The following is a 13,073-nucleotide window of genomic DNA, read 5'->3' on the forward strand; positions in this document are numbered from 1 at the left end:
CCAAGAAAAAGGACCCAGAGAAGAGGTGGTGGATGGTCTGTTGTACTGTGTCTGAAGACTCCTCAAGTGGCTGTGGGACTGCTAGCTTCAAAATCATGTATGTACTAGTTAAAAATGAAGTTTTCTGGCCACCATGCCGGGTGCACTAAATCAGCGTCTTTTTCTCTTTTAACACATTCCAGGCACTGGGATCCACATTGAAGTTTGATAGCCAAAGCCCTGGAGTCCCCACTGCTGCTGTGTGATGGCCATGTAAGTCTTACAGAGTCTTCCAGAACCAGCTCAGCAAGGGACTCCATGGGAGGCATGGGGGACAGGCATGTTTGCAGAACAGCAAAAAGCAAATGAATGAAGGTTAGTTACCGTATTTCATCAACTATATGGGTACATTGTTTTTCACATTTTAACTTCTCCAAAATTGGGATGCACTTAAAATCAATGGCAAATAGTAATTTCATCAATAGCTTTGTCTTCCTTTTTTGGAGTGAAGCAAATAAAATGGTGTGTCTTCTACATGTGTTGAAACACAGCAGTTGTCTTCTCCCATAGTCCCCCAGCCTCTCCTCCCTCATCTAGAAGACCCATCGGAGGGCACAGACTGCACCCTTTGGAATATTTGCTTCCCAAATCATTTGTATTGCATGAACTTTCTCCCTGGATACAATTTTGCCCCGACATCTTTCAGCACTTCCTTGTGGCACCTGCTTCCTTTCTGCCTTTAGTCACAGAGTCTGATTTTAAAAAATAAAAACTGTTCCTGGGTGCATCCTCTGGATTTATAGAGGTATCTCTATGAATAAAAATCTCAATAACCAGGAACGTGGGTTCAGAACCCTTCCCCTGCAACTGAGACCAGCAGAAAGAATGAAACAGAAAGGCAGGGCACTCAGCGGTAAAACCTGATATCTGAACTGAGAGGTCTGTTCTGGGATTGCCAAGGCTGTGTGCTCCGTCTCAGGCAGGAAGGCAGCGACAAAGGCCCTTCCTGGGCACCTTCTAGTAGGATGCAGGGAGCTGTGTGGTTCCATCCCTCTCTGTGTCCGCTAGTCCTAACCATTCCCCTTCCCTGGCCAGGTCTCATCTACCAGCTGCCCCTGCCCCAGACCCCTGATGGTTTTCTCCTGAAGACATTAGAACCCTTGTGTAGACAGCCTCTGCCTCTGCCTCTGCAGAAAGTGGTAAGAGTCTCCTCCTCAGAGCACACAAGGAAGGATGAGGTCTGCTGTTCCCAGAACCCAGAAACTTGGCATCTAGACCTCTGTGTTTTCCACTCACATCTTCTCATGTATCCCTGTTATGAACAGTAAGGGCCACTATCGGAGCAAAGTCATTTCCTCCATGGAAGGGGCATCTCCCAGGAATGTGAGAGTTTGCACTTGGCAGACCCTGGGACAAAATTACACAGGCGATTGCTTACAGATATCCCTCCTGGCCTTGCGGTTCTCCCTTGTTAAACTGAAGGCACTACTAACCTTCCCCCAAACTTGTTTTTTTTTTTTGAGGCAGAGTCTCCCTGTTGCCCAGGCTGGAGTGCAGTGGAAAAATATTGACTCACTGCAGCCTCAAACTCTTGGCCTCAAGTGATCCTCCCTCCTGGGTCTCCCAAATTGGGGGATTGAAGGTATGAAACCCCCTTTTCTTCAGGGTAGCATGTTTTGTTTTTTGGTGAGACAAAATAATCTGTGCTGCCTGTGAGGTGCCGGTCACACCAGCTGGTCACAGAGACACAGGGCACACAGAAGCTGCTTGGTATTGCTATCTAGTGAGCTTCCATCTGCCCTGGGGCTAAGACTCAGCTCATTGGTGGTTTAACTGTGTAAGGGGCCACCGGTTGCCAATCAATAACTATTGTAACTCTCTGGTTACCAACAGATCTGTGATTTTATTTAGAACCATAATGGTGCCCAGTTAAGTGGACTACATTTCCAAGACTCCCTTGCAGCTGTTCGACCACGTGACTAAATTCTTGCAAATGGAATACAGTCCTCCTGGGGTATGCAGGGGATTGGGTCCAGGTCCCTGAAGGATACCAAAATCCATGGATGCTTAAATCCCTTATATAAAATGATGTAGTATTTACATATAACCTTCATATGTCCTCCTGTAAACTTTAAGCCTTCTCTAGATTACTTATGATAGTTAATACAATATAAATGCCATGTAGTTATTATACTGCAATATTTATATTCTTCAGTTGTTGTATTGTCATTTTCTTTTCCTTGATATTTTTGATCTGGAGTTGGTTGAATTTGTGGATGCAGAATCGTGAATATGGAGGGCTGACTGTATATGTAGAAGAGTGTAGGACTTCCTGGAAGTCTCTTTAAAGGAAGCTAACTTGTCTGGGAGGAGAATTTTTCCTCTTGTCAGTTGCCTGGAAAGTGTCCAGGAAAGCCAGCACTCCAGCAGCCATCTTGGACATGAGGTTACCTTGAGGATGGAAGTCACCGTGCAAGGATGCTGGAACAGAAAGACACAAGGGGCCCAGATCCCTGATTGCCAAGGAGCTTCGTGCTAGTCCTGGACAGCCTGCCTCTGGAGAGGCATGAGAAGAGAAATAAGCTTCCACTTCACTTAAACCACCGCTAGTTTCTATTTTCCAGCATAGGCAGCTTAACCCAATCCTAACGAATGCATTTCGTATTGGAAGAATATTACCTTTGAATTTCATGACTAAATAGGGGATTATTCTGTCATCCTCCTAGGATGTAACAAGCTAAAAGGAACAGCATGGATTTGGGGGTTAACGTGAATAGGTCTGAATCCCTGCTTGGCTGCTAGCTGTGTGGTGCAAGCAATAATTCAGCCTCTCTGTACCTGTTTTGTCTCCCATGAAATGGTGTGCATTAAATTAATTAATACACATAATATGTGGTGCCCACAATAAGAAACCAACAATGTTAGTTTCCTTGTCTCCCCCTCTTCCTCAGGTTGTGCATTTTATTTTAAATACTTACAAAAAATTCTAAGGGTAGGTTGAGTATACCTTATCCAAAATGTTTGGGACCAGAAGTGTTTCAGATTTGGGAGTTTTTTGGACTTTGGGATATCTACATTTACATAATGAGTTATCTTGGGGATGGAACCCAAGTCTAAACACAGTTTTTGTTTTGAGACAGAGTCTCCCTCTGTCACCCAGGCTGGAGTGTGGTGGCGTAATCTTGGCTCACTGCAATCTCCACCTCCTGGGTTCAAGTGATTCTCCTGCCTCAGGCTTCTGAGTAGCTAGGATTACAGGCACCTGCCACCACACCCAGGTAACTTTTGTATATTTAATAGAGATGGGGTTTCACCATGTTGGCCAGGCTGGTCTTGACCTCCTGATCTCAAGTGATCCGCCCGCCTTGGCGTCTTAAAAGTGCTAGGATTACAGGCATGAGCCACTGCGCCTGGCAAAAACACAAAATTCATTGATGTTTCATACACTCCTTAGGCACATAGCCTAAAGGGAATTTTATATAACATCTTAAATAATTTTGTGTACCCATCACATGTGGTCAGGTGTGAAATTTTCCACTTGTGTCATGACGGCATTCAAAAAGTTTTGGATTCTGGAATATCTTGGATTAGGGGTACCCAACCTGTAAATGCAGATTTGGTTTATTTCTGCAAAAGCTGACCCTGCTATCATAAGCTTAGAAATATACCAGTGGGGCCAGGCACAGTGGCTCATGCCTCTAATCCCTACTTTGGGAGGCTGAGGCTGGTGGATCACTTGAGGTCAGGAGTTGGAGACCAGACCTACCAACATGGTGAGACCCCGTTTCTTCTAAAAATACAAAATTAGCCAGGCATTGTGGTGCACTCCTATAATCCCAGCTACTTGGGAAGCTGAGGCAGGATAATCACTTGAACCTGGGAGGTGGAGGTTGCAGTGAGCCGAGATTGTGCCATGGCACTCCAGCCTGGACGACAGAGCAAAACTTCATCTCAAAAAAAAAAAAAAAAAAAAAAAGAAAGAAAAAAGAAAAGAAATATACTAGTGAAGTCAGGTTAGGTACAAATATGGTTGGCCAGTGTGGTGGCTCACGCTTATAATCTCAACACTTCGAGAGGCTGAGGCAGGAGGATCCCCTGAGCCCAGGAGTTCAATACCAGCCTGGGCAACAGGACAAAACCTTGTTTCTAAAGTTAAAAAACATTAAAACAAACAAACAACCATGGCTAACGTAGCAGGAAGCACAGGACAGAGTGAGGGAGTCAAGAAAAGAAACAATGAACAGGGTCTCCCGAGTAAATCTCCTCTAACTCCAGGAGAAGTTGGGCTTTCCAGCAGAAACCAAACTAGAGGCCCCCTGGAGCCCAGAGGGGCTAGAACTCAGTTTCCCATGGAGTTTTGGTCCCCAAAACCATAAGCAATGCAGGACTGGCAGCTTTTCCAGCCAGTCAATTGCAAGCTGACCACTTGGGGAAACACTGGTGTGTGGGGTCGAAGCAGAAAGGCAATTTAGCTGGTGAGACACAAACATCTCCAAAACTAAGTGCGTTTAAAAGGACCCCAGCAGCCAAACTGTGAGAAAAGCAGGCTATGTGGGTGACTGCAGATTAATGCCTTGGGCTGACTGCCCAGTTTATAAACACCCCAGTGCCCTGCCCTAACATAAGAAAAATATGTTGGGAGAATTCAATATTGTCAGTCCCTTGGCTGGGCCATAGCGATGGCGATGGGGAGATACATGATAAGTTACTGGAATGGGGGAAGTGGACCACCCTGGTGGGAGAAATAATGGCAGGACTCCCACCCTGGCCGTGACCCAGTCTGCAGCCACGTACAGACGTTGTTTTCCATGTTTTTACTCTTGAACCCTCCTGGCAGGACAAAAGACCCTATGGACATTCAGGTTTGCCAGAAAAGAGTTATATAAGCTTAGATTTGGAAGGAACCAGCCAACTTAGCTCAATTCCCTTCTCCACTTACAGGGTGAAGTGTTTCAGGGAAAGAGGGTCCATGTCACAGCTAGTTAATGGCAGAGCCAGGCCCAGGATGAGTCCCCCAACTCCTGGGTTGTGTGTTTCATCTTCTAGCATGAATGTGGTTAAGGGATTTTTTTAGTCATATTTTAATATGTGGATTCAATTATCAACCAACTAGGGGATAATCCTTACTTTAAAACCCACATCTTAATGTGATATGAAATTTCAGACTAGCTGGAGGGCCCTGGGATACTCAAGCTTTGGGCTCTGCACACATGGAGCCAAGGAAGAAATGAGGGAAACAGCTTACAAAAGCTTACTGGAGACAGAGGAAGCCTGCACTGGAAAGAAGGATCATGTTTTTAAGAACTCAGAAACAACAGCTTAGAGGTTTATTGGTCTGATGACAGACACAATTGGAGAGTATGTTGCACTGAGTCTCTGTCTGCTTCCAGAACTGCCCTACAAGAAGACTGAGGCCTGGAAGGTTAAACCTAAGCATGGCCAGGCAAGTATTTTCCCCAGAAGGTCCTGCTCTAGCTTCCTTCTCTGTGTCCTCAACACCCATAACCTGTGGAGGTTCTCTATATGTTGGATTATTGTTTTTTTTTTGAGACAGAGTCTCACTCTGTCACCTGGGCTGGAGTGCAGTGGTGTGATCTTGGCTCACTGCAACCTCTGCCTCCTAGGTTCAAGCAATTCTCCTGCCTCAGCCTTCCGAATAGCTGGCATTACAGCCTGCCACTATGCCCAGTTAATTTTTTACATTTTTAGTAGAGACGGGGTTTTACCATGTTGGCCAGGATGGTCTGAATCTCCTGACCTCATGATTCGCCCACCGTGGCCTCCCAAAGTGCTGGGAGTACAGGTGTGAGCCACCAAGCCTGGCTTTTTTTTTTTTTTTTTGAGATGGAGTCTTGCTCTGTTGCCCAGGCTGGAGTGCACTGGCATGATCTCATTTCACTGCAACCTCTGCCTCCTGGGTTCAGATTCTTCTGCCTCAGCCTCCTGAGTAGCTGGGACTACAGAGGCACTCCACCATGCATGGCTAATTTTTGCATTTTAGTTGAGACAGGGTTTCACCATGTTGGCCAGGATGGTCTCAATCTCCTGACCTCATGATCCACCTGCCAGGGTCTCCCAAAGTGCTGGGATTGCAGGCGTTAGCCACTGCACCCAGCCTATATATTGGATTTTTAGGTTCTTTTGGTAGGAGAGGCTGGGGAAGACACAGAAGCCAGGGATGTGATGTGTGTACGACCACACGGTTAGTGATAGAGTCAATATTTGCACCTAGTCCCTGAATTAACTCTAGGCCTCTTTCCACAATGTGAGTAAGCCTTGGGGGAGACGTAAACAGGAGCTTTAACTCCCAAGAAATCCCGGTGGAGACCAATGGTGCTGGAACCCTGTGGACTACCTGTTCCTGCGTTACCCACACCATCTGAGCTGCTTCCCTGCAGCCCACTGCCCTTCAGGAACCAGCCTCCAGGGCAGCTCTTGCACCCGCAGTCAAAGACAATGGACACAGGTACTTTCATGCAAAATCTTTATTTGGAACATGTGTGTTACCGAGCAGGCCAGCCGCCATCCTGAAATAGCAAGGGTATTTACATTGTGCAGAGAAACACAAGAGCTCCTTGAAGACATTCATTGGTGCTTTGCCGGTACTTATCTGCTACTTTGTCCTGCTTCTTCTCTCTTCCCTGTGCTCATTATTCTTCATGCACCCTCACCTCATCACCTTAAGGCATCCTGTACCAGCCTGATCTGGGGGCAATGACTGCAGCCAGCAATCGGCCATCGCCAATTATCTTTCCAGGACCCTTTCTACCTGCCTTAGGTATTCATGGTGCCCAAAGAAAGAATGAACAAATGAAAGTTTCTCTAGTTAGCTGGGCATGGTGGCATGCATCTGTGGTCCCAGCTACTAGGGACGTTGAGATGGAGAGGGCGCTTGGGCCCAGGAGTTTGAGGCTGCAGTGAGCCATGATCACGCCACTGCAATCCAGCTTGGGCAACAGAGCAAGACCCTATTTTAAGGGAAAAAGTTTCTTTAGGGTTGCAAGGCCTTGTCCTCACCAAATTTTAGACGTTCCCCCAACCCCCTGAGATGTTTCTGCTTAGCTTCTCTGACAGGCCTGACTGTGAGGGCTCGAATTTCAGCTGACCCAGGTGGAGAGTACTTCACTGATTTTTATAATCTGGAAGTGACTGCTTTTCCCCCTGGCTGGGACATATGGTTTTCATTTGTTTGCTGCCATATGCTTTTCAACTTGAACTTGCCTTTGTCTTCTTGCTCTGTGACCATGAATGTCTCACATCTCGGCTCTGCTGCGGGGCAGGGGTGAAGGAGGGTGGGGGAAAGAAGAGATGGTCCTTTGGCTTGGTTGTAAGCCTCAGCAGGGCCTGCCTTTCATACGGAAAACGTTCCTCCTCACCGCCATCAAGGAACGGGAATGAACGGCCAGACACTCTGGGCTTGCCTTTGGGTTTAAGTTTCAGTCACTAAGCAGAGACCACAGAACAAGGACCTCCCTGTCCTCTGCTGTGTTCGTACATGCAAGTATCACAGAGGCTTTCCGAGGTCAAAGCCAGGAATCTGCAGGAGCCTGGACCACCTCCCCACACTGCTGATGAAGCAAGGACTGTTTCGACGGGCAGGTTGCTAGCCCGCATCAACCTTTTTGGGAGAACTCAATCTGAATTTATGGTCTTAATCACTCCCTTTTTATTTCTTTCCAACAAAACCTGCAGGCTGGAGGCCATTCTTCCTTTAATGTTATTTTATCATCTCCCCCTTAGCGTGGTGGGTCCCAGAGTGGACCAACCCACACTCCTGGAGAAGGACCTCCCGCCATGCACCTCTTAAAGGTCACTGGAATGTCTCTTAAATCCTGGCCTGAGTAGCAACTCTCCTCCCACAGACAGATGTACAGAATCTGCAATCCAAAACAAAACAAAAGGAAAAGGCAAAGATCCCCCAGGCCTGCAACAGCTTTGGCTGAAGAAACACACTCACACTCCCACCCGACATCCCATCTCCTCAGTTCATCTCCCCTGCACAAATGGCTGTGGTAGAACAATGCTCCCGAACGCTAAAGTAACTGCTTCTACCGACTTAGGATGTGGGAAATGTTTCCCTAAGCTCAAATATGGATAGACAATTCTGCTGCACTGCTCACTTTGCAAGAGATGCTATTCTGACACTTAATTGTGTATTATTTAATCATTTAAAACAAAGAAACAATAACAAAAAACCGAGCCAGAACACTGAGACATGATCTTGATGGGGGCGGGAATCACAAGATAAAATGGTAGGTGAATGTTATCTTCCATCAGCCCCTTCTGCCTCTGAGTTGGAAAAGTAGTTGTTTCAATGGATCAGTGTCATCCTTGTTCTTCAGAAGCCCTAAACCGAGACGTTGTCAGAGTAAGTCATTTTGCTGCTGCAAGAAATGATCAGGGTCTGGTTTTAGAGTCATTTGAGTTTAAAAACCTAAACTTCCATTAACAATGGCCCTTCACCAACAATAAAATGGATCAGCGTAAGTTCTACTTAGAATTTTCACATGAATTAAAACCGCAACCTACAACTCTAAGGAACCAGGATCTCAAACAACAGATTCATGTTTTAGAGACTTTAAAGAAGAAATTCAAGCAGTTATGCACATGGACATAATCCTGAAGACCCAATCAGGGGCTGGACGCATGGTCAGTGAGGAGCTTTTCTGTAGTCTGCAGAAACATGAGGTTGAAAGTGATGATACAGATATTTGGTTTTCAGTCATTCCGAGATTTTCTTCAAAGACAGGCAATTTGAGCCAAATTACCATCATTTTCCCCTTCTTTTACAAACTCAGGAAATACTAATACATTGCATATATAATTCCTCATATAATTTTCAGTCCAAATGGTCAAAATTACAACTTTTAATTTAATTTTATGAGCTCCAAATTATTTAACACCAACAACAAATTGTGTGCATGAGATAAAGACAAAAACAAAATACAAAAACTTTTTCTTCCAGCCACAAATAATAACGGAGTTATGTGTGTTTGAGAAAGAGAAACAATAACTGAATAATTAGTGTTAAATTCAAGACCCCCCGGGAAAGCTGTTGGTGATTATAGGCTATTATTTACCTTAGAATATGAAAGGTTAAAAGTCAAATTTTCAAGTTAAGCTTATAAAGTTACCTTCCCCCAAAAGAAGATTTACATGTAGGTTTAAATTTAGAACAATTAAAGTATAAATACTGATAATTTCAACTTAATTCAGAATAGTTTCAGAAAGATATGATACAACAATTTAAGATAACAGAACAGAAAGGCATCATGTTTTGGTTTGAGAATCACAGAAGGTACAATAGTATTTTTTTCCTTGGGGATCCTTCTCTTTCTCTTGAGAAATGAGCTAAAATTAAGTTATTTTGATTCAAATAAGTATTTAGATGGTATCAATAAAGTATGTGTATATATATGTGCATGTATATAAATGTATACATACATATACCTTCTTATGTTTGCCCTTGAAGAGGGAAGTAAAGGGCGGGCGCAATGGCTCACACCTGTAATCCCAGCACGTTAGGAGGCCGAGACAGGAGGATCACGAGGTCAGGAAATCAAGATCATCCTGGCAAACACAGTGAAACCCCGTCTCTACTAAAAATAGGAAAAATTAGCCGGGTGTGGTGGCACATGCCTGTAGTGGCAGCTACTCGGGAGGCTGAGGCAGGAGAATCACCTGAACCCAGGAGGTAGAGGTTGCAATGAGCCGAGATTGCACCACTGCAACTCCAGCCTGGGCGATAGAGCAAGACTCCTCTCAAAAAAAAAAAAAAAAAAAAAAAGAGGGAAGTAAGACCCCACAAAGACCTGCAGGTGCCTCTGCCCTTACTTGGTACCACCAGGTTACTTGAATGATTCACCAGCCACAACAGTGTCTGAACTCTTCCCTACTGGATTTTTTTCTAGGAAGAGGAACTTTTTGTCCACCCCCCAATTGCTGCTGTGAAAACTGGAGGGCAGTATAACTTTTCGTAAGAGCTGAATTCTGGACTGCAGATGAGTGTTTTGAAAAGATTTGGAAAGATTTTTTGGGGCGACTTAGATTCTGTTTCGTTTGTTACAGTCCAAATACATGAAGTTCTTATGAAATAAAATGGTGCAGATGAGAACAGGCCAGGAGAGTCCAGCCAGCCGTTTTAGGGCCAAAGGACAGATCACCCAATGGTTCACATTTTAGGAATTTGAAATGTCTAAAAATAGATAAGGTGGTTTCTCTAAAAGAAAATAAAATGAAAGAGAAGGGGAAAAAATAAAAGGGAAAAGGAGGACAGGGTGAAGGAAGGAGGGAGGGAGGGAAGGCAGGCAGGCAGGGAGGGAGGAAGAAAGGAAGGAAGGAAGGCAGGAGGGAGCGAGACATAAGAAATGATTTAGGGAATGTTAGTTATCAAGAATATCTTACTTAGAAAGAAAAAAATGCATAAAAATGCATGAACTTTGTGCAGGTTAATGCAATATTAAACACAGTAGGATACATAGGCCTCATAATACTTTTGCAATGGCATATATATATAATGTCCCCAAGCACTTTTTAAAAATATGCAGAGACTAATTCAGGATCATTCTAGATAAAAATACATATTTCTTTAAACGGGTGGGGTGGCGGGGTGGGGAGAAACCTATGCTCTCAGGGATCCCCACACACATACAAAGATAAAACTATGTTTTTTGGTAATTCTAGTTGATATGGCAGCAAAAATTGTCATAACAATGTTGGCTGGTTTTGAGAGGGTTATTTTCAAATATAACCTGATAGCTACATTGGTAAAAAAAAAATCTTTGTGAAAAGTTTATTTTATTAACCCTGTGATATGTCTATATTGACATTTTCTAAGATAAAATAAAAGTAGCAGAGTTGTGAATAGGTAAGGGACAGAGCTTTAAAGCAAAAGTGAACCCTCTTTGGGTTCCTCTCACACGAAGGGATACAGACTCTTAAATAAAATAATACTTCCTTAAAAATCTGCTGCCTAACAATTGTTTACATCATAGAAAAATAGCATTTTTGTAAAAAGAAATATAGTCACTTTGTTAAAATGGTCTATTTTAAACCAGCAATTGTTTTTCATATAAAGAATTTCTAAATACCCATACAGAAAATAAAAATAGATAATACTGAGTGCAAAGCAGACAATGGCATGTTTGCAAATGATCAAAATATTTCACTGCCAGATAAATAATACTCTTAGTATATTACAGTACAAGTTTTAACTTTTTAGGAACTTAAAAGATATTGCTTTTATTCTCTGATGGCAAGTTACTTATAAGTAAAGTTACTTCCAGCAGCAGAAGGCCAAATTGATTAGAAATGGATCATACCTATTGATTCACATTTCCCCTGAACCGAAAGTGCTGAAACGCCAGGCAATGGCCTGTGTTCCAAACTGCTTCACAAGAGCACGGACCGCAGGCCATGGAGACACAGAGGGGGCGCACACCATTCACCGGCCTTTCCAAAGCATTTGCTAGACCTTCCACATTCAAATTTTCACCCAGAACAAGAGCAACACCAAACTATTTACCAGCTTGGTCAAATCTCCCACGAGGGAGAGTTTCTGTGAAAACTCCTTCCTAATTACAGGCATTAAATCTTCATGCTATAAAAACAGATGGTTTCAACGGACGATTGCTCTATAGCCACAAAGCAATTCTGAGAGGGTGGCAGGTTTCCTAGTGGCAGTAGTAAAGAATATTACCAGGATGCTAAAACCCGGCAGCTTCCAGCTTCTACATGGGGAAGTGGGGCTGATAGACAAAATCTACCAGCTACTTGAGAATACTCAATTAGCAATGGAAGGCAAGCTCCACCAGCATTTCCTCACACCCTCTCCACTCTGCTAGGGTCATAGGAATCTGCAAAAAAGGGAAAGATAATAAAAGAAAATTAGTGGTATATTCAACTCTTCTATTTTCTGTTTAATCCTTAGACCATAAATTAGTCAAGGGAACAAAATCTACAATTGTATAATGGTTAATTTTTAGATATTTTAACAATCCCATTTTCACTAAGGAGTAAAAAACTATTTGTTAAAAAGGCTGTTTTCAAGGAATGTGCATAGTCATTCCCCAGACACAGATGGGAAAATATGAACTGCTGACAACTTTGGCGGCTCCTTCCTGTTCACCGTGGAATAGACTTCACTTTAAACGCAGTGTTTCCAAACTGGCAGTGATGTGTTTGCCTGATATTAAGGGAGATGTCTTATCTTTCTTTCTTCTTCTTTTTTTATTTTTTTGGTAAATTACAGTTCAAAAGAAAGCTTGCTTAAGAATATGCATCTTTGTGATCAAACGCTGTCCCTTGAAGGCTTGAGGATCCTGAAATCCTGACGCTGGGCTGACAGTGAGAGGCCTGTCTCTCATCACCATCGACCGGCAGGCAGGCCCCGGGCTGGATGCTTGCTCACCTGTCAGCGCAAGGCTTCCAGAGCCTTCCAACACAGGTGTGCACGAGTCTGGGCCATCACACTGATCCATTCTACTGCTGGTAATGGAAAAATCCCAATCTGTGCCCAGATGACCTGGATTTCTAAAACGGGACACGATACAAAAGAGCAATCATCCTAAACTGTCACTACTGCTGCTGCTGGGTGCTGCCAAGTCCCACAACCTCCAGTTCGCAGATGTCTGTCTGGAATCCAGGCAAACCTGAGGCTCACACATGTGCCTCCTGTGGTGAGATCTTTCTGCCATAGCGGCTCAAAGGCTTCTTAATTTTTAAAGAGAAAATGTTTAAGCAATCTGGTAGGACTACAGCCATTATGGAAACATTATGGAGGTTTCTCAAAAAAAATTAAAAATAGAACTACCATATGATCTAGCAATCCCATGACTGGGTATGTATTCAAAGGAAAGGAAATCAGTATGGAAGAGATATCTGCATTGCAGTGTTACTTACAATAGCCAAGGAAATCAGCATGGAAGAGATATGTGCAGAAGAGATATTTACAATAGCCAAGAAGGTCACTGTAGCATTATTTACAACAGTCAAGATAAGAAGCTACCTCATCATTGAGGTGTTCGTCACTGGATGTGCGGATAAAGAAACTGTACATACACAAACAATGGATTAAAAGGTAAGCAAATCCTGCC

The 13,073-nt window shown here is 43.7% G+C and overlaps 1 protein-coding gene across 18 annotated transcripts in view; it reads right to left on the reverse strand.

Moving 5' to 3' along the window:
• Positions 1 to 6,449: 6,449 nt before the first annotated feature.
• Positions 6,450 to 13,073, reverse strand: part of JCAD (junctional cadherin 5 associated) — a 106,242-nt gene continuing 99,618 nt past the window's right edge. For all 18 annotated transcript variants that reach the window (XM_009000118.5, XM_035307059.3, XM_035307060.3 and 15 more), the window contains one exon: positions 6,450 to 11,834. In XM_009000118.5, the coding sequence (XP_008998366.2) occupies positions 11,800 to 11,834 (35 nt within the window). In that variant the 3' untranslated portion in view covers positions 6,450 to 11,799. The remainder of the gene's footprint in view (positions 11,835 to 13,073) is intronic.

This window comes from Callithrix jacchus, chromosome 7 (assembly GCF_049354715.1).
Source record: "Callithrix jacchus isolate 240 chromosome 7, calJac240_pri, whole genome shotgun sequence".
Lineage (NCBI taxonomy): Eukaryota > Metazoa > Chordata > Mammalia > Primates > Cebidae > Callithrix > Callithrix jacchus.